Source organism: Anolis sagrei, chromosome 2 (assembly GCF_037176765.1).
Source record: "Anolis sagrei isolate rAnoSag1 chromosome 2, rAnoSag1.mat, whole genome shotgun sequence".
NCBI classification, from domain to species: Eukaryota; Metazoa; Chordata; class Lepidosauria; order Squamata; family Dactyloidae; genus Anolis; species Anolis sagrei.
The window spans coordinates 174,712,062-174,738,055 of record NC_090022.1 but is presented as its reverse complement, the minus strand read 5'-3'; the positions used below and the strand labels follow the sequence as shown (position 1 = coordinate 174,738,055).

General features: G+C 42.9%; 1 protein-coding gene across 1 annotated transcript in view; it reads left to right on the top strand.

The window, feature by feature from the left end:
• Positions 1-25,994, top strand: part of IQSEC2 (IQ motif and Sec7 domain ArfGEF 2) — a 331,690-nt gene that overhangs the window by 263,516 nt on the left and 42,180 nt on the right. Inside the window, 3 exon segments of the mRNA XM_060763237.2 lie at positions 12,923-13,211; positions 15,218-15,616; positions 19,975-20,858. Of these exon segments, the coding sequence (XP_060619220.2) occupies positions 12,923-13,211; positions 15,218-15,616; positions 19,975-20,858 (1,572 nt within the window).

The following is a 25,994-nucleotide window of genomic DNA, read 5'->3' as shown; positions in this document are numbered from 1 at the left end:
AATAAAAGAACTTTGTTGGACTTACTTTAAGCATTCTAAAGACTCTGTTTGGGGGAATCTAAGGGCCTTTATTCTGAGGCAGCCCCGGCGTCCCGTTGGGCACAGAGAATTTATGTCCTGTGTACGGTCTAATGTACAGGCCCAGCGTGCGACAGCACACCTGCAGTAACTAAACCCTTTCTAGACTCTTCTTACCTTCTGTGCAGGACTTCTGGAATCATTACTCTTCCCCAGTATATTCATTAGGAAAACAGTGAGACAATTCATGCCTGTGCCACAGTCCCTTGTTCTGTTATTGTCATGTACCTTCAAGTCATTGTGACCCTAAAGTAAAAATAAAATTGGGTTTTCTGGGGCTGAGAGTGTGTGACCCACTCAAGGTCACCCAGTTGGTTTCTATAGCCAAGTGGAGATTTCAATTTCTAAAGTTCAGTGTTCAAATCATTACACTACATTGGCTTTACCAAAGAGAAAAAAGTTGGTTTCCTAACTCTCTCTTGGTTTTCTCTATTTATTTTTCCCCCTGGGAACTATGTGACTCGTGGCCTTTCCCCCACATTGTGAGACAAATCCAGAATAGGGGCAAAAGTTGGTTGCATCAATATTAAGTGCAGCTTTTCCAAGTAGGGACTACCACCAGAGAAGTAGTTAGTTTCTGTGACAACTACATTCTTTAAGCCACATGCTAGTCTAATTATTTCTCGCACATTTTCCATGCTTCCTTGATGATTGTCTTAATGTAATTGCATTATAGGTCTTTATTATTATTATTATTATTTCATCCCACCTCCAGGGAGCTCAGGGCACGTTTTCCTCAAACCTCTCCCACCACCCACATTGTCTTAAGAAGAAACTTGTGTGGTAGGCTAGACTGAGAGTTGTTGTCTGGCTCAGGGTGAACTTCCAGGAGTTAGAACTCATGTTATCCCAAGTTGAGGCCAACACTGCTTGCCATCCTGACCTTGACACATAACCAGATGCCCAGAAACCATCAAAGGGGAGTTGAAAGTCCTCATTGGGGTGAGATTTGAAGGAAGTTTGGTTATTTCAGGGCGTAATTTATTATTTTCTCCTCTAAGTTCAGACTGGTAGTTCCTGTTGTTAAGCTTCTACCCTGGCTATTCCTTCCTTTCAGGGCTAAGTCCATAGTATTGATTCTTAAATCCTAAATTGTCTTGGCTGCTGATTATGTCAAAGATGTCTCCTCCCTCCAGCCTTCCAGCGCTACCTATATTTTTCTGTTGCAGATCTTTAAGATAATTGATTTACAGCGACACTTTGTATATTCAAAGGAATTTTGCAATGCTTTCCTCTAAGACTGAAAGAGTGTGTGACTTGCTCAAAATCACCCAATGACTGAGGAGAGATTTTGAACTTTGGTTGCCTGCAGTCCTGATCATAGAATCATAGAATCCTAGAGTTGGAAGAAATCTCATGGGCCATCCAGTCCAACCCCCTGCCAAGAAGCAGGAATATTGCATTCAAAGCACCCCTTACAGATGGCCATCCAGCCTCTGTTTAAACGCTGATCCAGCGTTCAAACCATTTATACCACAGGGTTGCTGTAGGTTTTTCGGGCTATATGGCCATGTTCTAGAGGCATTCTCTCCTAATGTTCCACCTGCATCTATGGCAAGCATCCTCAGAGGTAATGAGGTCTGTTGGAACTAGGAAAAAGGGTTTATATATCTGTGGAATGACCAGGGTGAGACAAAGAACTCTTGTTGGTTGTAGCTAGGTGTGAATGTTTCAACTGACCACCTTGATTAGCATTTGATGGCCGGGCAGTGCCTGGGGCAATCTTTTGTTGAGAGCTGTTTAGATGTCCCAGATTGTTTTCTCTCTGTTGTTTTGCTGTTGTAATTTTAGAGTTTTTTTTAATACTGGTAGCCAGATTTTGTTCATTTTCATTGTTTCCTCCTTTCTGTTGAAATTGTCCACGTGCTTGTGGCTTCTCTGTGTCGTCTGACATGGTGGTTGTTGGTGTGGTCCAGCATTTCTGTGTTCTCAAATAATATGCTGTGTCCAAGTTGGTTCATCAGGTGCTCTGCTATGGCTGATTTCTCTGGTTGAAGTAGTCTGCCGTTTCATGTTCCTTGATTCGTGTTTGGGCAATGCTGCGTTTGGTGGTCTCTACGTAGACTTGTCCACAGCTGCATGCTATACGGTAGACTCCTGCAGAAGTGAAAGGATCCCTCTTGTCCTTTGCTGAACGTAGCATTTGTTGGATTTTCTTGGTTGGTCTGTACCATTTATATCACATGCTTAAAATCCAAGACCCATGGGCTGAATCTGACCTGCCATGTCATTTTAGATGCTGGAATACAACTCCTGTATTGGGTTGTTGTAGGTTTTTCCGGGCTGTATGGCCATATTCTAGAGGCATTTTCTCCTGACGTTTCGCCTGCATCTATGGCAAGCATCCTCAGAGGTAGTGAAGGCGAAACGTCAGGAAAAAATTCCTCTAGAACATGGCCATATAGCCCGGAAAAACCTACAACAACCCAGTGATTCCGGCCATGAAAGCCTTCAACAACTCCTGTATTTCTCACCTTTATACATCATGAGTAGATCTGATGGAAGTTGTTGTATCATCAGGAAGGCTGCCATTTGTTATGTTTAGTGAGGATAGTGTGATTTGAATTTAGATACAAGGCTTGTGGAGATAATATCTGACTTTAAAATATCCTTTAACCTTTCCCCAACCTCAGAGCCACAAAGGCTGTTGTGCTTCAATTCCCATTAACCCCAGTCCTCATCACGGATGATTAAAGGCGATGTGAGTTGTCATTCAGTAACATCTGGGGATCAAATTGGGTAAAAATTAGCACCGACTCCTCTGTGTGTGTGTGTGTGTGTGTGTGTGTGTGTGTGTGTGTGGATAACCTCTGTGTCCACAGATTTTCCATCCATGGATTCAACAACTCTTTAAAGGCTGATGTGGCCCTCCATGAAAATGAGTGTGACAACCCTGATTTATACCATGTTGGCTCCCACGCCGTATTGCCTAGCTGCCCTAGCATATAAGATTATTTGGTGAAACCCTCTTCCACCTCCTTGTATGTAGGGAAACATCGCCCTCAGGGCCTTTACTGTCACTGAGTTAATGTTCCCTAACTCTCTTCTCAGATCTTTGTTGCTTCCTCTTCCTAGTTTGTCTGCTAAGATGTATAAAACCCTGTTTGAAAACTGACCTCGCTTTCGTCCTTGGAATGTGTCACTTCTCTAGATTTCAGTGCTACAACAATTTGAGATTTCTTGTTGTGGAGCCTAAATAATTCCTGAAATTGTGGCTTATTCCTGAAGGAGTTTTAGTTTTTTGTTTTTTTTTTAAGACTACAAGGCTGCACTATTTAATTGATTGATCAATAAATGAACCAAAAGCACTAGAACTGATGGGAAAGTGCCCCCAAGTAACTGGGTCATATGTATGGATGTATAGGAGTGATTAATAAACAAGATTTAAAAATATACTCAGTCTAAGCACAATATTTTGGTGTTCACATTTGCTAAGAAGATTAGGCAAGCTCCCACTTTAGCAACCTTCAAGAAGGATCTCAAAACCAGGCTTTTCCGTTGCGCCTTTGGAGAGTGACCTTGCATCTCCTTTTGTTTGCTCCCCCCAAAATATTTGTCCCCATTTTATACTTCCCCCTGCCTGTTTAAAGGCCTGTCTCTTGTTTCTCCCTCACAAATATTTCCATTTCATTTCTATCTCATCTGGAGTTTTTATCATTTTATCCTGTACATGTGGCCTGCTCATTGTGATTGTGATTTATTTCTCATTGTATTTTTGCCCTGTTTTATTGTATTCTTATGTTTTATTTTGGTTTTATTCTGTTGTAATGCACTACTGGGCTTGGCCTCATGTAAGCCGCCCCAAGTCCCCTTTGGGGAGATGGTGGTGGGGTATAAATAAAGTTTATTAATATTATTATTAAAGAAGAAACTGAGCTGCATAAAAGATGGGACTTACAGGCACTGTTTCTAGCATTCTTTACCAGATGATAGTATTTTCCACTAAACAAAGTCTATGTTGTGTTACGGTCCTAAGTCAGATTCGTTTCCCCCTTTTTTGTCCAAAAACTGCATCCTTCTGGCAGGACAGGTCGGAGACTACACAATAATAATAATAATAATAATAATAATAATAATAATAATAATAATAATAATAATAATAATAAAAAAAAAATACTTTATTTATACCCTGCCACCATCTCTCCAAGGGACAAGCCCAACAACACACCAATAAAAACAAAAAAGCAATGAACAAAAACAATACAATACAATACAATACAGTTAATATAAATCACATATAAACAATAAACAATAACACACAAGGATTTACAAGCCTATGTAGTGTCACAAGTTTTAAGTGAAACTACCTGTGCTGATAAATACACAATTAGCACAAATTGTGTCACTTAAAACTGCTTCCCCAAGATCTAGGTTCTGAAGGTCATAGACAGGCAGGTCCATTCAACCCAGTCCCTTGTGCCAACAGGACTGAAGACCAACAGGTCACAGGTTTGAATCTGGGGAGAGATCGGATGAGCTCCCTCTGTCAGCTCCAGCTACCCATGCAGGGACATGAGAGAAGGCTCTCACAAGGACGGTAAAACATCAAAACATCTGGGCATCCTCTGGGCAATGCCCTTGCAGACGGCCAGTTCTCTCACACCAGAAGCAACTTGCAGATTCTCAAGTTGCTTCTGACACAAAAATAAATCCTTCTGGGAGCCATAACAAACTTGAAAGAAGTGTTCTTGGATTATTTTTAATTACCTATATGATGAATTTTCTTCTGGAAGACTTCCAGAAGAGGCAATGGATTATTTTGGAAATATGAAGAAAGGTGATTGGAGCATGAATAGGAGAGAGCCATGAGGGAATAATAATAATAATAATAATAATAATAATAATAATAATAATAATAACAACAACTTTATTTATACCCCGCTACCATCTCCCCAAGGGACTCGGTGCGGCTTACATAATGCCAAGCCCACAATACAGCAAAACAAGCAATAACAACAACAATACAAAGCAATTAAAATAAATCTCAACACAAATAGCATACATATGGCCAAGACTACGTTTTGCCTACTCCTGGCTTATACTTATTATGACACCATGATGCATCATTTAAAAAAGAACCTATGACTGCAGTTTCAGAACTACTGGTATATCTTTATGCAAAGTTAGTATTAGTAGATAATCAGATGTTGTTGTGTGCCTTTAAGTCACTTAGACTTATGGGAGCCCCAAAGCGAATCTAGCATGGGGTTTTCTTGGCATATTTGGTCAGGAAGAGTTTGCCTTTGCCTTCTTCTGAGGTTGAGAAAATGTGACTTGCCCAAGATCAGCCAGTGGCATTTCCATGGCCATGTGGGGATTCAAACCGGTCACCTGGATTTGTAGGCCAACACTCAAACTACTATGTCACACTAGTTCTCATTCATCATTTCTCTAGTCATTGAATCAGCTAAAATGTATTTAATTGTTTGCAGCCTCATAGGAAGTATTTTAAGATAATGTGAATATTTGGGGACTGAGTAGTTATGCTAAAATTATATGGGACACCAGTTTTAACAGAGTGAAATTTCATCATGCTGCAGACAATTCACTATTGAATGAATTGTCATTTCCGCTTTGTAACAAGAGAGTTGTGTAGCACCTATAAAAAGCGACGGATTTATTGCAGTATCAGCTTCCGAGACTCACAGGTCACTTCCTCAGATGCATGAAGTGGTAATTTAAAACCTCGGCTTATATGCGTGTGGTTTGAGGTGGGATGTAGACAGTGAGGTGAGGGCAAATCTAAATGCAGACATGGTAGCAGTGACATTTACATGAGCGCAAACATCCCAGCCTTTGGTACTTCGATAAGAATCTTGTTATCTGATATAGACTGCTGCCGATACTGTGTCTTGGAACTGCCTAGTAAAGCAGTTTCTCAGCTCATATTGATGTTCCTTTGCACATTCAGGATCAAAAGCCTCTACTCCAGCAGAAGAGTGCTTGTGTCAGTATCTCTGCATACTCTGACACCCATCGGCCTTGGATAGAAGGTTGGCAGGACTTCCTCCTTTTGTCAATTGCCTTGGACTATAAAAACCAGCAATGGCAATGCACCTGACAATCCACAGTGTAGCCATTGTTCTTCTGGTGGCTTACACATTGTGGACCCTTGATATCCACTGGGATTTGATTCCAGGATCTCGGTGGATAGCAAAATCTGTGGGTTCTCAATGGATGCTACAATCTATATAAATAAAAATGTAATGTTCATTTGTGGTATTCACAGAACTCAAAAACCATTGGGGGAATTGACACCAAATTTGGACACGATACACCTAACAACCCAATTGATGTCCTTCACTCAAAAAAAAATTGATTTTGTCATTTGGGAATTGTAGTTTCTGGGATTTATAGTTCACCTACAATCAAAGAGCACTCTGGACCCCACCAACGATGGCATTGAACCAAACTTGGCACACAGTTCTCCCATGACCAACAGAAAATACTGGAAAGGTTTGGTGGGCAGTGTTCTTTGGTTTTGGAGTTGTAGTTCACCTACATCCAGAGATCACTGTGGACTCAAACAGTGATGGATCTGGACCAAACTCTACATGAATACTCAATATGCCCAAATGTGAACAATGGTGGAGTTTGGGGAAAATAGAATCTTGACATTTGGGAATTGTAGTTGCTGGGATTTATAGTTCACCTACAATCACAGAGCATTCTAAACCCCACCAACGACAGAATTGGTCCAAACCTCACACACAGAACCCCCATGTGGGCCATAGCAACGCATGGCAGGGGACAGCTAGTGGCATAATAAAATGGTTTTCCGTATATAAAAGGCAAAATTAAAATTGGCTTTTTTGAAATTTAAAAAATATTTTGAAGTCATGGATAGTAGAATCCGTAGATACAGAATCTGTGGAAACAGAGGATCAGCGGCATAACAGTTTTGGAAATGACCTATTTATGCATCTTACTATGCATCTTACGGCTGCCTGCTTAAAATTGAGTTGTGTGTGTGTATTGGGGGAGGGTGTTATTACCCAGCTTCTTGAGGGAATTTGTGGTTTCATTAATTAAAAGTTTTTGATGCCTGTTGGCTTAGAGACTGTTTTGTTAGATTAGTCCTTGCTCCTAAGTGTGTGTATATGTATTATCTCTGTAATTACAAAATATCCAACTGACTAAAGCATTACTAAAACAACTGAAAGATCAGTGCCAAATGTATTTGTACTTTGGCTTCCCATCTACAAGGTGAGGCAGCATAACTTCCTTTTTTCAAAACTTAATAAAACCCATAGTATGAATCAGAATTTTTTTAATATAATGTAGGCGCATACCTAAAGTTTTGTTTTACGTAGTTTTGAAGATCAAATTAGGTAGGTGATGTCCCCCATTCTCCATTCTCCATACACCGATTTCTGCCGTTTGTCCTGACTCTTGCCAGCATAGCAGGCGTTATGTTGGCAATTTCTTCCTGGATGTTGGTCTTCAAATCTTGTAGGGTCCTTGGACAGTTCACATAAACACGGGATTTAAAAAAACCCCATAGAAAAAAACCAACTAAATGGCACGCTTCAACCAACTAAATGGCACGCATTTTAAAAAAGGAAGTTACGCTGCCTCACTCTGTATATAAATAAAAATGTAATGTTCATTTGTGGGATTAACATAACTAAAAAAACCACTGGAAGAATTGACACCAAATTTGGACACAATACAGGTATCAGGCCAACGAGTGACCATCACTCATAAAAACACTGAAAAACACAGCAGAAGAGACTTAGAACGCCAAAAAACAAAAATTAAATTACAATGCATGCGCAAAACCACATATATACGCAAACAGACATATATTCATACACAAATATATACACATGCAAAACACATATACACAGACTGGGCCACAGCAATTGGGCCACAGCAATGCATGGTAGGGGACAGCTAGTTGGGAAATAAAAACTTTCCCTAAGCCTGCAAGCAAGATACTCCTAAATTACAGATAGATGATGAGTCTTTTGCAAATGCTCAGGCAAAGACATGAGGGATGTACTTGCCCACTGTCAGCATGCCAAGCTTGTTCTGGCTTCTCACTTTCGCCTCTAGCTAATGCATACATGAGGGGGACCTGCAGAAATAGGACTCTGTTCACCTTGTTCTGGTTTGCCCCATCTATGAGCAGGTACATAGGTCTCGACTCCTTTGCATAAACTGGGATAAAGGCAGCACTACCCAAGTTTCCCCAACTGTCCTGTATGTTGACGCATTTTGCATAACACCAAGATTTTCTTATAAGTAAGGTGTGGACCATGATCCTGTGAACACATCATCTCAATCCGTTCAATTCAGGGCTCCTCCAGGTTATCCAAAAGCCTCAGGAGTAGACAGGAGCTGTAGGTGTACTTAGCAGGGTGTGTATACTGTATATCCATATGACATTTATTCTGTCCTGGGTTTTTTCCCTCCTGAAGTACTAGTTGCAACTTTTTATACTCACTGCAAAGTAGGTTGTTGTTTACTTTTCCTGTTGGGCAAGTTTTTAATACAGGCTGGAGTAAATGTCACAGGTCTGTATCCATTGTACCAGTTCCTCCCACTATATTTTTGGGCTGTCCCACTGATAACATTTCAAATGGAGGTGTGATCTTTGTTATGGAGGTTTCCTGCTGACCTGTGTTCTGTCATTACATTTCTGGTTGCCAAACTAGTTTTTCCTCCTCCTTTTTTTTAGAATTCTGTTTGTAAAGTGACACAGTCTTATCTCAGGTTTGCACGATGACTGCACAAAAGTATACAAGTAAATAGAGTGTTCAAGATGAGGAGTGTGGATACAGAGGATGGAACATACAAAGGGAGGTGTTGAATTCATAGGATGTTGAGGATATTAGGAAATTGCATCCATTAAAAAAAGTTCTGTGAATACTCTTACTGGTTAATAATCCAAATAAATAAGTCCTAGATCAATTCAATCCTGAATTTTCCTTTGCAGCCAGGATAACTAAACAGAGACTGTCATACTCTAGCCATTTTATGAGAAGACATGGAGCTCCGGTGGCACAATTGGTTAAAACGTTGTGCTGGCAGGACTGCTGTCAGTGGTTTGAAGCCAGAGAGAGTGGGTTGAGCTCCCTCTGTCAGCTCCAGCACTCCATGTGGGGACATGAGAGAAGCCTCCCACAAGCATGCTAAAACATCAAAACATCTGGGCGTCCCCTGGGCAACCTCCTTGCAAATGGCCAATTCTCTCAAACCAGAAGCGACTTGCAGATTCTCAAGTCGCTCCTCACACAAAAAAAAAAAAAAAAAAAGAGAGAGAGAAGACATTGCTTACTAGAAAATATATTTCTTGATAAGGTAGAAGGTCGTCGGAAAAGAGTAATAATAATAATAATAATCAGAAGAAGAGTAATAATAATAATAATAATAATAATAATAATAATAATAATACAACTGGAAAAGCTGACACGATATGTGGATTTAAAAATCGAACTGCAAAGACTCTGGCACATACCAGTAAAGGTGGTCCCAGTGGTTATCGGCACACTGGGTGCAGTGCCTAAAGACCTTGGCCTGCACTTAAACAAAATCGGTGCTGACAAAATTACCATCTAGGTTCTTGTGGGTTTTTTCGGGCTATATGGCCATGTTCTCGAGGCATTCTCTCCTGACGTTTCACCTGCATCTATGGCAAGCATCCTCAGAGGTAGTGAGGTCTGTTGGAATTAGGAAAATTAGTTTATATATCTGTGGAATGACCAGGGTGGGACAAAGAGCTCTTCTCTGCTGGAGCTAGGTGTGAATGTTTCAACTGACCACCTTCATTAGCATTTGAAGGCCTGGCTGCTGGGGGAATCTTTTGTTGAGAGATGTTAAGATGTGCCTGGTTGTTTCCTCTCTGCTGTTTTGCTGTTGTAATTTTAGAGTTTTTTAATACTGGTAGATTTTGTTCATTTTCATGGTCTCCTCCTTTCTGTTGAAATTGTCCACCTGCTTGTGGATTTCAATGGCTTCTCTGTATAGTCTGACATGGTGGTTGTTGGAGTAAGAATAGAGTAAACAAAGCAAAATAACATAATATAAATTCGAACACAATGGGCGGGCCACATGGACAAGGTAAAATGATAAAATCCTGGATGAGGTAGGAGTAGGAAAAGAAGATGGGATTGTAGCTGGATGAACTAAATCAAGGTCACCACAACTGTCTACATTTGCAAGACTCAAGCAGGGCTGTTGATGACAGGGAAACTTGGATATTTTTCATTAATTGTGTCTCCATAAGTTGAAGTTGACCCTAGCAATTAACAACACCCAGGCCTAGGTTTAGTCTCACCAAGTGGGGGGAAATGTAAGATGTGAAAATAAAGTGGTGCTAAAATCTGCTATATCAAGAAACATAGAAGGGCCCCAAGGCCTTCTATTTAGGTCAAGACTTGCTGCAGGAGAGGAAACAACTGTTAGATGGAATAAAATCTCAAAACAAAATGGCCCAGTAATTTACTAGAACTGTGTTGCAGTCTGGAAAAGCCCACAATCCAGATAGCAACATTCCCTTTTTTATCTGCCTCTGTAAAAATCCTGTGTCCATGTTCTTTTTCATATAGCTAATATTTTCTTGTCAAGCGTTCCAATTGTTGCACATTGATTTCCAGAGGAACCTGCTGGTCTACTCAAAGAAGTGGCTTTTTCAATCATATTAAATGCCTACTCAAACCATGGACTATATCTTTCTTGAAGAAAATTCTTCTGTCTCTCAAAGCCAATATAGACATGCTGTTTTCTCTTGTTACCTTAATAATAATAATAATAATAATAATAATAATAATAATAATAATCTTTATTTATACTCCGCCACCATCTCCCCCAACAGGCAGGCCCGTAGCCAGGATTTCGTTTCGGGAGGGCTGAATTTTTTTCAGGGGGGTGTCGGGGGGGGGGGCTGAGTTTCAGGGGGGGGCTGAGTCTGAGTGAAAGAGGGTCTAGATTAGCAAACCTTTTGTTTCATTACCCCAATAACCCCATACATGAGGCCAAGCCCAGGCAACAAATTAAAACCAAAAACAAAATAAAACCAAAAACACAAGTAACAAACAACAACATCATAATTACATGAAAACATGTGAATAAATTAGCAATATAAAATTACAATAACACAATCACAGTGATAATTGGCAAGCCACATGTGCAGAATAAAATGATTTTAGAAAACTCGGGTGAGATAAAAGGAGGAGCAGGTTATTTGAGAAGGGGAGCTCATAACAAAAACGGGTTGTGGGACCAAGCTTTTCTATTGGGGGGGGGGGAGGCATGTACTCCAGTGACAGAAACATTGAGGGTGAGCAATAATGTGAGGTTGTGTACCTACTCACCAAAGGCGCAGCCAGGTTTTAAGGTTCTTTTTAAAGGTTTCTAGGGTAGGGACTTTCCTAATCTCTCCAGGTAATGAGTTCCAGAGTCGGGGGGCCACAGAGGCAAGCTTGTGAAACTGGCAGGGGCGAAAGGAGGGCCTCCCTTGAAGATCGGAGGGCCCAGGTTGGTTCATAGAGGGAGATACTTAAAAAAGTAACTGAAAGTGGGGAAAAGGGGGTGAGAGGCATCACATCTGGTCTTCATTGGACCAACGGCTCTGTGGGATGTTTCTCCAATTCTTTGTGGTGTTTTCCACATCTAAATACCATTCCAGCCAGGTTATCCAGAAGGATGAGGAGCAGTTTGGGCGTTTATGTTTATAGATTCTATGTACACGTAACCAGCAGTGCTGCCGCTCTTGATATACTGCTGAGGGATACTGCTGTCTTTAAAGAGGTGAAATCCAATCCTGGATTGTGTTCATTCTGCTGATTTAGACTTTTAAAAGCTAATTAGGCCAAACTGTGATGTGAGAGGAAGGGAAGAGGGATGAAGTAAAGTTTGTTTGGGTCACTAAAATTAGTTTTTTCATCTTTTGTCAGTGCTCCTTAACTATTACAGTGGGCTTTCCCTGAAGCTAAGAGCATAGGGGTTCCCCAAGGGGAAAAATGACAAATAGTAAGCTGTTTTTTGACCTGAGGGAACATAGATCAGGTGTGGTCTAACCAAAGCGGAATAGAGGAGTAGCATTACCTCCCCAGATCTAGACACTATGCTCCTATTGATGCAGGCCAAAAAAGCCAATGGGATTTTGGCCTGTGATTTTGGCATAGTGTCTAGATCTAGGGAGGTAATGCTACCTCTCTATTCCGCTTTGGTTAGACCACACCTGAATATTGTGTCCAATTCTGGGCACCACAATTGAAGAAAGATATTGACAAGCTGGAATGTGTCCAGAGGAGAGCGACTAAAATGATCAAGGGTCTGGAGAACAAGCCCTATGAGAAGCGGCTTAAGGAGCTGGGCATGTTTAGCCTGAAGAAGAGAAGGCTGAGAGGAGATATGATAGCCATGGATAAATATGTGAGAGGAAGCCACAGGGAGGAGGGAGCAAGCTTGTTTTCTGCTTCCCTGGAGACTAAGATGCGAAACAATGGCTTCAAACTACAAGAGAGGAGATTCCATCTGAACATGAGGAAGAACTTCCTGACAGTGAGAGCCGTTCAGCAGTGGAACTCTCTGCCCCAGAGTGTGGTGGAAGCTCCTTCTTTGGAAGCTTTTAAACAGAGGCTGGATGGCCATCTGTCAGGGGTGATTTGAATGCAATATTCCTGCTTCTTGGCAGGGGGTTGGACTGGATGGCCCATGAGGTCTCTTTGATTCTATGATTCTATGATTGCATGGTCTCTGTATGACTTTATAGGTCTTCCATGCAACTCTGTGATCAGATTCTGTCAAAAGTTGATCCTAGAGTCATGTTGGAGGATTTATTTATTTATTTATTTTGTTTATTGTATATCTAACACTATCTCCTCTTTCTCTTCAGCGTGGAAGGTGATCCACCAGGAAGTGAGACCGGCACTATAGTGGACAATCTGGGCAGTCAGGCTCCTTACCGCTGTGCTCAGGAAGTGGCCAAAGTTGAGCACTACGACTTGGTCCCATCCTCATCCTCCTCTGTCTGTCACACTCCATCCCCGGGACTACCGTGGGCCCAACGTGCTCGGCTACAGCCCGCCAGCGTGGCGTTAAGGAAGCAGGAAGAGGAGGAGAGCAAGCGTTCCAAGGCTCTGTCGGACAGCTATGAGCTCTCCACGGACCTGCAGGACAAAAAGGTAATGGTATTTTTAAGCTCCTCAGATTTGAAGCTTAACGTTCCTTGTGTGATTTACAATGAGAGCAGAATAAAACAATAGTTGAAGTAGTTTAAGTGACATTGAGCAACATCTAGACCACTTTCAGTCCCAGCCAAATCTACAGACAGAAAAATCATAGTATTTTCACATTCACTTTTTGCATAGTCGGTTGGTCTTGGTTTTTTTGGTTTTGTTTTTTATGTACTAGATGACCTATTTGTTTACTTCAAATGCTGAGGCAGAATTATAGTTTGGCCAGCTGGCCAGTCCCAATCTGAAAGTTTTGAATGCCTCTTACTCTGAAATTGGAATCCCCTTTATTTTTACACATAGAGCTAGGAGAACACTTTGGATATGGAGGAAGATACCCCCTCTTCTTCCATCTTCCAGGTAGAGAGCTCTTAACTGAGGGGAAGTGGCCTAAGCTAGGGTCCTGGTAGGCCAGACAAGGCCATACAAAGGAAGCTTTCCAAGCCTAGATCTGCTCCTCATTGGAAATTTGATCGAAGTGATGGTGATTAGATTTCCTCCATGGTTTGCAGCAGAGGTTCACATGAAAGAGGCCTCTAGACCAGCTGAAACCAAATGAAGTTGCTTTCACTCACATTCCCACTTTACACTCCTTTTAATGTTGGAGCCAGTGTCTCTCCTAGCTTAAAGGTCAAGTTCCTGAAGATTTGGTAAACATTCACTCAAGAAGCTCCTGATAAAGTTGTGTGGCCTTGGATCTATCTGGGAGGGATCCTTGTATAGAACAAGAAAAAATTGCCACATTTCAGTCCTCTACAGCTAAATGAATAAATGAAAGATAGGGAGAGACTTATGGAAATCTGTGATTGTGAGGGGACATCACGGCAGAGCGTGGGGAACAAAAGAAAGATACAATGCATAGCCTGTTGAGATTAACTTCACAATTCAGCAGCAGATCAGTTGCACAACTTCAGCACTTTCCAGTAGCTTCTTCCTGCACAGTATTTTCAGTCAACTGCTCCCACAGCCTGCAGCCACGCTGGAACCTTTTACAGACACTTGAGCACATGCCCGACCATTGTCAGTTTTACCATTGTCTTTCCCCCAGTCTAGATGATATTATAGACTTACCACAGCACACAGTTATATCTTGTCTTAGCAGACAGGTTCTTTTAGTTACATATAGCCTTCGACGAACAACATCACAGCACAAGGAGAGATATACACTGTACATGACTTCCTTATATACAATTCTATACAATTACACATTGCAATCTCTGATTGGTTCCCAACTCATTAACTTAACTCAGACCCAGGATTGCATCATTCACAATCACCTGGACCAGGCCAGAACACATTCCTCAAATGAAGTTCTATATACAGTCAATCCATGACTCAGCATTTCCAATAGAAGCCCATTAGCAGTGCATGACTCAGCTATTTTACAATACAATACATTGTAAAACCTGACATAGCCCCTAATTTATTGGGAGGCATCAAATACCTTCCCTCCCAAGACAGTTGCTTGCTGCAGCTTCCATCATCTGTGCCCATCATAGTGCCCACAGATTGCCTCTGTGGACAAATCTCTAGCAGAGCCTCCATCTCATTTTATTTCAGAACAATTACACCAGCCAGTAGGATTGCAGCCAAAGTCTGGACATAGTCTATTCTATATTTTCCTATGAGAGAGGGGGGAATAGAAAAACCCTTCTGGATTTCTGTGCCCTTCCAGGTCTTACTGTCCTTAACCCTCTAACCCAGTTCTCAACCCATGGGTCCCCAGATGTTTTGGCCTTCAACTCCCAGAAATCCTAGCAGCTGGTAAACTGTCCAGGATTTCAGCAGTGGTTCTCAACTTGTGAGTCCTCAGGTGTTTTGGCCTACAACTCCCTGAAATCTTGGCCAGTTTACCAGCTGTTAGGATTTCAGGGAGTCGTCGGCCAAAACACCTGAGGACCCACAGGTTGAGAACCACTGCTTTACTTCAACTTAGCCTTTGTCACTCATTACAGGTGGAGATGCTGGAGCGGAAATATGGGGGCTATTTCCTGAGCCGACGGGCGGCTCGCACCATCCAGACCGCCTTTCGCCAGTATCGCATGAACAAGAAGTTTGAGCGCCTGCGAAGCTCAGCATCTGAGAGCCGCATGTCACGGCGCATCATCCTTTCCAACATGCGGATGCAGTACTCCTTCGAGGAGTTCGACAAGGCCCAGAATGCCCCTTACTTTGAAGGGAAACCTGCTTCTCTGGATGAAGGCTCCATGGCTACAACTCGGCCTCATCTCTTGGACCGTGGCTTACCCTATGGTGGCTCCTGCCGGACTGGCTTGGATGGCAGCTCCCTGCATTCCTCTTCCGGGGGCTTCTGCAACGACATCACGGAGCTTGAGGATTCCTTCTCCAAGCAGGTAGGCTGTCTCCTTACCAGTCTTTCTCATGGTTTCCCATCAAAACAAATCGTTTTCTCTGAGACCATCCCATAGCCCCTTGGTCTGCTGCTTTTGGCCTTCTTCCAGGACCTCTAACTACTCTATGCTCATTTTCCTTGGGAATCAGTGGTTAAACCCTTGTGCCGGCAGAACTGCTGACCGACATGTTGTCAGTTCGAATCCAGGGAGTGGGGTGAGCTCCCGTCTCAGCTCTAGCTTCCCATGCGGTGACATGAGAGAAGCCTCCCACAGGATGGTAAAAAACATCTAGCCGTTACTGGTCAGCGTTCTTGCATACGGCCAATTCTCTCACACCAGAAGCGACTTGCAATTTCTCAAGTCTCTCCTGACACGAAAAAAAGTGGTCACTGACTGTTTTTGGACTTCCTAGGTCTCCACTGCTGTCACCTCCAAATTTGCTCTCCCAGTAGTGGCAGCAGCAGAAAAAATGTATTTTTTTAGGGACAATGTGGTATCTAGACTCATTTTGTTTTTAATGGAAACATTTAGGTTTTACATCTAACAGCCCCTAATAGCTTTTGTAGTATCAGTGTGAACTCTGACTTCTGTACACTCCCCATTCCTTGACTCTGTAAGGCCTCAAATGACAGAGTCTAGGACTAAATTCCAACTACATAAGATGATAGAGATGTTCAACTTCCTTTAAAATGGAGACAGTTGAAATGAGAGCATTGACAAATTTGCAAAATCAATAATGACTCTGATGGATGGTGTTTGAAAGGAGAAGCCTTCTTCCTCCTACTGAGTATATGAAAATGCAAATCTTATAGGTTCCAATAGATGGAACAAAGGAATTATTTTAAAAAAGAAATGCTTTTTCCAAAGTTACTGTTGAGATTAACTTCACAATTCAGCAGCAGATCAGTTGCACAACTTCAGCGCTTTCCAGTTACAATGTTCCACCCTTTCTCAGCAGATAGCCTTTCCCTTGATTTTATAGCTTAAAAAGAGGGGGGTATATATATATGTCTTTACCCCTTTCTCAAAGAAGGACAAACAAGGCATTAAAACTCATCCAAAATCAACAAAAAAATTGCACTAATACCAAATTGTCATTTGAAAGAGGTGAAGTGGAAAGGCCGCAGCAGGCCTTAATGCCCTATTAAAATGCCTGTTAAAAGCTTAGTGGACCTGATGGTATCTTGGGCAGCAGTTGGCTCATGAAATCATGTTTTCCAGGTGCGGAAAAAGGACAGGTCAGGTAGTTTTTGATGTTGTTGTTTCAGTTCCTTTCCATTCGTTAAAGCAGTGGTTCTCAACCTTCCTAATGCCATGATCTCTTAATACAGTTCTTCATGTTGTGGTGACCTCCTAACCATCAAATTATTTTTGTTGCTACTTCATAACTGTAATGTTGCTACTGTTATGAATCGTAATGTAAATATCTGATATACAGGCTGTCTTTTCATTCACTGGACCAAATTTGGCAAAAAATACCCAATATACCCAAATTTGAATACTGGCGTGGTTAAGGGGAGATTGATTTTGTCATTTGGGAGCTGTAGTTGCTGGGATTCATAGTTCACCTAGAGCATTCTGAACACCACCAGTGAAGGAATTGAACCAAACTTGGCACACAGAACTCCCATGACCAGCAGAAAATACTTGAGTTTTGGAGATGTAGTTCACCTACATTCAGAGAGCACTGTGGACTCAAACAAAGATGGATTAAGACCAAACTTGGCACTGATACTCAGTATGCCCAAATGTGAACACTGGTAGAATTTGGGGGAAATAGACCTTGACATTTGGGAGTTGTAGTTGCAGGGATGTATAGTTCACCTACAATCAAAGAGCATTCTGAACCCCACCAAGGATAGAATTGGGTCAAACTTCCCACACAGAATCACTATGCCTTCAAGAGACTAGCTGAGGTGAGCCTCTCTCCCACCTCACATGCTCTCCCTCGTCTGCACATTTGCACCATGCTGCCATGTGCCAAGCATGCCTGCTCTCCCCTTCCAGCTTGGAGTCTCAGAAACAGCCCCTCGTGACCCCCCCCCCCCCCCCCCAGGAATCTCGACCCCCAGGTTGAGAAACGCTGTGTTAAAGAATCCTGGAATGAGGGCTTTACTGTATTCCAACAGGAGCTGACGTAATTAATTCCATTTCACCCTGCAAATTAATGTAGGGAGATAAAATGTTGTGTACTCTTCTACAAACAACTTGCCTTAAGCCAGAAGAGCTTTGAAAATGGTGGGCAGCCACTTCATAATCCCAGCCCCTTTACATTAAGGGTTGTGCTGTAACTGCTCAAGTTTCACGTTTGATGTTATTTGGTTTTTAAAATGGCATTTGCTAACTCCTTTGTTGATTTTATTTTGTAAGCCTCCTTGGGGTTTTTTTTTCCTAAAGGCAAGATGCAAATGATTAGAAAAAATAAAAATAAACAAATGCTTCATATTATATTTATACCATAAGTTGCCTAGTTGTTTTTAGTGAATAAATTTACACTTTACAATGGGAGTAATAAAAATTTTTTCCCCATGATTCAATAACCCTGAGTTACAAGTCAGTAAGTTCCTGATTCCAGTCTCACATCTGATGGGGAAAGGCTGATTTGTTTTTATTCAGACAATACTCACCTAACAAAAGACATCATAGTAAGATCACAACAATCTCACTTATTGAAAATGTTCTAAATGCAGAGGGCCAGGTCACAGTCCCTCAAACTGTTGGAGGGCCGGATTATAATTTGAAAAAAAAACATGAATGAATTTATATGCACACGGCACATATCTTATTTGTAGTGCAAAAAACACTTTAAAATAATACAATAATTAAAATGAAGAACAATTTCAACAAATATAACATTATTAGTATTTCAATGGGAAGTGTGGGCCTACTTTTGGCTGATGAGATAGGATTGTTGTTGCGTGCTTTCAAATCATTTCAGACTTAGGTTGACCCTGAGTGAGGGCCGGGTAAATGAGGGCCGCATCCAGCCCCTGGGCCATAGTTTGAGGACCCCTGCTATAGAGGAAAGGTAGGCAATATGTAGGTGTACAGGTCACTTGTGGGCTAGCCTTGCCAGTTTTTGTGCTCTCTCCAGCAGCACCGCTATAATATTGCTGCTAATGAGGGAAAATACACCTCCCTGTTTTGCTTTCCCACATACCTTGTTTGTGAACGAAACTGGAAAGAAGAGATTACTACTAACATAATACTACAGTTTGTGGCATTTGTGTGCTTGCTTGTGTGTGTGTGTGTGTTTTTTTTTACTGTTAACTTACAGCAAACCCGTGAATTTTGTAGGGTTGTCTTAGGCAAGGAATATCAAGAGGTAATTTTGCCAGTTCCTTTCTCTGAAATAATCACTTTCCGCATCTGGTATTTATTGACATTCTGCCATTCAAATACTAACCAGGACTGAATATACTTTGCTTCCAAGATCAGATGAAATCTGGGGTATTTAAGGTCCTTAGGTGGTGCTTTGAAATATCTAGTGTTATAGTTGGTGCAGGGCAGTGTTAGGGTCAGTGTAGGGCAGTAAGGCCCCAAACCCCCTAAAACAGGGGTCCTCAAACTTTTTAAACAGAGGGCCAGGTCACAGTCCCTCAAACTGATTATAATTTGAAAAAAGCATGAATGAATTCCTATGCACACTGCACATATCTTATTTGTAGTTCAAAAAACACTGAGAAACAATATAATAATTAAAATGAACAATTTTAACAAATATAAACTTATTAGTATTTCAATGGGAAGTGTGGGCTTGCTTTTGGCTGATGAGATCAAATTGTTGTCAAAGAGCATTCTGAACACCACCAGTAATGGAATTGAACCAAACTTGGCACACAGAACTCCCATGACCAACAGAAAACACTGGAAGGATTTGGTTTTGGAGTTGTAGTTCACCTACATCTAGAGAGCACTGTGAACTCAAACAATGATGGATCTGGACCAAACTCTACACGAATACTCAATATGCCCAAATGTGAACACTGGTGGAGTTTGAGGAAAATAGAATCTTGACATTTGGGAGTTGTAGTTGCTGGGATTTATAGTTCACCTACAATCACAGAGCATTCTGAATCCCACCAACGATAGAATTGGGCCAAACCTCCCACACAGAACCCCCATCTGGGCCACAGCAACACGTGGCAGGGGACGGCTAGTGTTTCATAAAAGCTTACCCAAAGCTTGTTTTGACTTTCAAAGAGATGCACACATTTGCTTAATTAATGTGGAGCAGAGAAGATGGATTTCTTTGGTACAGCATTTTTAATATAATTACTCTACTTGTTTCTTTATTGTCAACACAATCCTGAGTAGAGTGCACCATGTGTCTAATTCCCTTGTCTGCTTCCCAACAGGTGAAGTCTCTGGCAGAATCAATTGACGAAGCCTTGAACTGCCACCCGCTTGGGCAAGAGGGGGGACCAGGAGGCCCCACCTTGGAAAAGAGTGAATCCAAGGAGCAGCAGGGTGACAGCGCAGCCACTTCATTCAGTGACGTTACGCTGTACCTGGAGGAAGGTGCTCCCACGTCACCCCTCTCTCTGGATCGCCCGCCCAGCACTGACCCACCCGAGCCCAGTACGGGGGTGCCGATTCCACCACCACCACGGCCAGAGTACTGGGGTGGACCACAGCGCGAGGACAGCAGGGAGAATGGGGGTGCTAGCCGGAGGAGCACACCATGCATGGAGTGCCGGGACTACCGCTTGCGGGGTGCCCACCTCCCTTTACTCACTATTGAACCTCCCAGCGACAGCTCAGTAGATCTGAGTGACCGCTCTGATCGGGGCTCTCTCAACCGGGGCCTGATCTATGAGCAAGATGGCTGCAGCCCCCACGGCACCCTCAAACATCCTGCCGGCCCTGGTCGATCCCCACATCCACATCGGCATTATCATCCGGAACAAAACCAGCCTCCTCCACCTCTCCCCATGCCGCCCCCTCAGGCTCCCAGCCGGATGCCCCCGCCTCCTCCGCCAGACAACTCGGATGGCGACAACGACAGCCTCAACAGCACCACCAATTCCAACGAGACCATCAATTGCAGCTCAGGCTCCTCCTCTCGCGACAGTCTGCGGGACCCGCCCCCACCAGCCCCCACTGGCACCTCCTCGGCCCCTGGTGGGCCCTGCAAACAGACCTACCAGCGGGAGACGCGACACAGCTGGGATTCACCTGCCTTCAACAATGACGTGGTACAGCGCCGACAGTACCGCATCGGCCTCAATCTCTTCAACAAGTACGAGATGGCTGGTCAGAGTTGATTAGGGGTTTTGGTTTGTTTTTGTTTGTTTGTTTTTACCTTCTTAAGTCTTTGGAGGAGCCCCCAGTGGCGCAGTGGGTTAAAGCACTGAGCTGCTGAGCTTGTTGATCAAAAGGTCGCAGGTTCGATCCCGGGGAGCGGCGTGAGCTTCCGCTGTCAGCCCTAGCTTCTGCCAACCTAGCAGTTCGAAAACATGCAAATGTGAGTAGATCAATTATTACCGCTCCGGCGGGAAGGTAAGGGCGCTCCATGCAGTCATGCCGGCCACATGACCTTGGAGGTGTCTACGGACAACGCTGGCTCTTCGGCTAAGAAATGGAGATGAGCACCACACCCCAGAGTCAGACATGACTGGACTTAATGTCAGGGGACTACCTTTACCTTAAGTCTTTGGAAGAAACAGGCTGTGTTAAGTGTAACAATTTATTTATTTATTTGCCGTATTTATATCCTGCCCTTCTCAACCCTGAGGGGGACTCATAGCTTCGCATAAGGCACAATTCGATGTCATACATTACATATTCAGCAAATAAAAATACATACATTAAAACACCCGCTAAAAACATATCAACATTAAAAAAATGTAAATCACATCATCCAATATCATAGTTTGGACCGTTCCAGTTATCATTTCAGTATAATAGAAAAGGTCCCTTCTTTAAAAAAAAAAAAAAAAAAAAAAAGATAGGGTGGTGCCCATTCTCGTTGTCACATTTTAGCCAAATTCACATTATTTATTTATTTATTTATTTATTTATTTATTATTTCAAGCACTTCTACCCCGCTCTTCTCAACCCCCGAAGGGCGACTCAGGGCAGCTTACAAAAAGGCACAATTCGATGGCGGCAATACACATAATAAAATAAAATACATAGCAGCAACAGTTATAAACAGTTAAAACAGTCCAGTTATACAATAACAGTTAATAAAAAAACGATCTAATGATCAACGTTCACCAAGTTCAAAGTCCGTAAATTCATTCCGCGTTGTCATAATCCTATCCAACTCTAGTAGTCATTGTCCTTTATCTGTCTGCCAGATTACCCAAAGGCCTGGTCCCATATCCATGTTTTTAGTTTCCTTCTGAAAGAGAGGAGGGATGTCGATGACCTAATTTCCCCGGGGAGCGAATTCCACAGGTGAGGGGCCACCACCGAGAAGGCCCTGCTCCTTGTCCCCGCCAATCTCACTTGTGATAAAGGTGGGGCCGAGAGCAGGGCCTCCCCAGAGGATCTTAAACTCCGAGGCGGGACGTAGAAGGAGATGCGTTCGGACATTATTTACATTATTTCTATCCCGCCCATTTCAGCCCGAAGGCGACTCAGGGCGGTATACATAGTCGGCACAATTCTAGCTAAATGTGACTGCAGTAATATAAACTAAAACCTTGGAGAAGGTATCTTTTGGGACCACATCTCCTAGAATACTCCTAGAATATAATCTCTGCATAGTTTTCTTTGCTGGACATGACATGGGCCTAGGCTATGATAGTATTTAAAGGGGACCTGCACAACCTGTGAGCCTCTAAATGATAAAATCCTGTAACTCTCATTGGCTCTTACCAACATAGCCAGTGGCCATGGATGCTGGGAGTTACATAATTATCTGGAGAACCACACCATCCCTGCTCCAAATATATAGATTTCTGAAGCTGACATTGTCAAAGCCTTTGAGGTGTGGCAGTTGGAAGAGATGACCGACGTCCTAGCAACTGAAGGCTTTCCCCAAGGTCCTGCTGCTTCTGAGAAGTTTCTCTTACAGCTGTTTCCAGGTTGTTACCTGAACATGTGGGAAACAACCTGGACATCTTGCATCCCAATGCAAAAAAGTAACTTTTCTGATCTCTTTGTTTAATACAGAGCCAGATTCAACAGAATGAACATTGGGTTGTTGTAGGTTTTTTGGGCTACATGGCCATGTTCCAGAAGCATTCTCTCCTGACGTTTCGCCTGCATCTATGGCAAGCATCCTCAGACATTGTGAGGATGCTTGCCGTAGATGCAGAGGTTGAGAATGAACATTTCCTGAACTGGGTTGTTGTAGGTTTTTTTGGGCTGTATGGCCATGGTCTAGAGGCATTCTCTCCTGACGTTTCGCCTGCATCTATGGCAAGCATCCTCAGAGGTAGTGAGGTCTGTAGGAACTGGGGAAAAGGGTTTATACATCTGTGGAATGACCAGGGTGAGACAAAGGACTCTTGTCTGCTGGAGCTAGGTGTGAATGTTTCAACTGACCACCCTGATTAGCATACAATGGGCTGACTGTGCCTGGAGCAAAGTTTTGTTGAGAGGTAATTAGATGTCCCTGCCTGCTTCCTCTCTGTTGTTGTGCTGTTGCAATTTTAGAGTTTTTCAATACTGGTAGCCTCACTACCTCTGAGGATGCTTGCCATAGATGCAGGCGAAACGTCAGGAGAGAATGCCTCTAGACCATGGCCATACAGCCTGAAAAAACCTACAACAACCCAGTGATTCCGGCCATGAAAGCCTTCGACAATACATTTCCTGAACTTTCTGTAAAATGCAAAGAGGGGGGAAAGCATCCAAATGTACTCCTTTTAGCACTCTCTTAATGTGTTCTGCCTAAGTCACAGAAATCAAAGAAATCCTAAAATGGAAATGTAGACTGATTGGTACATTCAGCCTAATGTTATTGCTTGTGGGGTTCCTTCTTGCACAGTTTGGATATTTTAGGAACACAGCAGACACAACTGTGGCAATAATTGCCATGTTGTTGCAGTTGCTGGGCAACGAAGTGTACAGTCACCCAGATGGGCGATTTCTCCAACCGGAAACAGTTCCCTTTTGCACAACAGGCTGGAGCGGAGACTTTGCACAAACCCTTGGTGACAGGAAGGTTGAATTGTCATTGAGTTTTTTGTGGCGCTGAACCAAGAGAAGCATTTATGTTCTTGGAATGTTGTCAGGGAGACATAGGCAGAACATTTGTTTAATGTTCATTTTGGGGTGCGGGGAGACTGAATTGGAGCCAATGCACTGAACTGGAATTCTGGTTTCCCCAAATTCCTACCCCATATTCCAGTTAAGCATAGTTTTGAGCCATGCTAGAATTATTGGAATGATGTCTTCCAGATTTGGGTTCTTTTGCCAAGAGTCGGCATGCACCTTTGCTTTGAACAACATCTTGACATCTTGAGTTTTACACAGCTGAAAACTTTTCTTGGGAAAAGCAGAATTTTTGGCGTAGCATTGCAATCTGTCTGAAGGTGGGAATCTGGTCATCTACTTTGCCTGTGCAGCACAAGACCAACAAAGGAGGTGGGAGGGAGTGCTGGGATCTTCCTGTTGCTTAATTGTTACTAAGCAAGACAGCATCTGTTTTGCTTGCAGGAGGCAAGAGGCAGGCTCTTGGGGTTTGGGAGGCAACCATCACATCATATTAACCAGCTGGAGTCATGATTCACATTGAGTCCTCAGGGCAAAGTGCCAGGCAAGGAGAGCTCCAGGCCTCCCTCCCTCCCCAGGAGACAATCCATGCTCATTTGTCTCCTTCTGGTAGGAGAGGATTGTACTTGGTTAGCATGGGACTAACCAAAGATGTTCTTGAGGCCAGAGGCTAAACATACACATTCCAACCTCCACCCGCCACCCATACTCACACATTTACACATATATTAGCAGATGTGGAGATCAATCCATCCAGAAACTGTAATTGTATAAAGTGGAATGGCTGCTCAAGACTACCAGAGAGTTTCACAATGGATGCCACACGCAAACCTTTGTGTTGGACTGAGTCCAGGACATTGACGTTCTAGTTCAGTGGTTCTCAACCTTCCTAATGCCATGACCCCTTAATACGCTTCCTCATGTTATGGTGGCCCCCCCAACCATAACATTAGTTTCGTTGCTACTTCATAACTCATCCTGCTGCTGTTATGAATAGTAATAGATTGGGGGAGGGTATTGATTTTGTCCTGTGGGAGTTGTAGTTGCTGGGATATATAGTTTACCTACAATCAAAGAGCATTCTGAACTCCATCAACGATGGAACTGAATCAAACTTGGCACACAGAATTCCCATGACCAACAGAAAATACTGGAAGGGTTTGGTGGGCACTGGCCTTGAGTTTTGGGAGTTGTAGTTTACCTACATCCAAAGAGAACTGTAGACTCAAACAATGATGGATCTGGACCAAACTTGGCACGAATTCTCAGTATGCCCAAATGTAAACACTAGTAGAGTTTGGGGGAAATAGACCTTGACATTTGGGAGTTGTAGTTGCTAGGATTTATAGTTCACCTACAATCAAAAAGCATTCGAACCCTACCAAGGATTGAATTGGGCCAAACTTCCCACACAGAACCTCCATGACTAACAGAAAATACTGTGTTTTCTGGTGGTCTTTGGTGACCCCTCTGACACCCCCTGGCGATCCCTCCAGGGGTCCCGACCCCCAGGTTGAGAAACACTGTTCTAGTTGGCCCTGGGCCTTGAAACTCACTAGGCAACCTTGCTCCGATCACTCACACTCCCTTTCAGCCTGCCTTTAACCCCACACAAGTGTTTTGAGCATATTGTGTGGAGGGGAAAAGGCAAGCGAACCACATTGCACTTATTGGAGGAGAGATGTAATACCAATGCAGCAAAATTAAATACGTCTTGATATGGCTGGAGCAGGGGTCCTCAAACTTTTTAAACAGAGGGCATGTCACAAACTGTTGGAGGGCCGGATTATAATTTGGAAAAAAAAACATGAACCAATTCCTACGCACACTGCACATCACAACAATGCGATGTGGCAGCAAAAAAAGCCAATGGGATTTTGGCCTGCATCAATAGGAGCATAGTGTCTAGATCTAGGGAAGTAATGCTACCCCTCTGTTCTGCTTTGGTTAGACCACATCTGGAATATTGTGTCCAATTCTGGGCACCACAATTCAAGAGAGATATTGACAAGCTGGAATGTGTCCAGAGGAGGGTGACTAAAATGATCAAGGGTCTGGAGAACAAGCCCTATGAGGAGAGGCTTAAGGAGCTGGGCATGTTTAGCCTGAAGAAGAGAAGGCTGAGAGGAGATATGATAGCTATGTATAAATATGTGAGAGGAAGCCACAGGGAGGAGGGAGCAAGCTTCAGGGAGGAGGGAGCAAG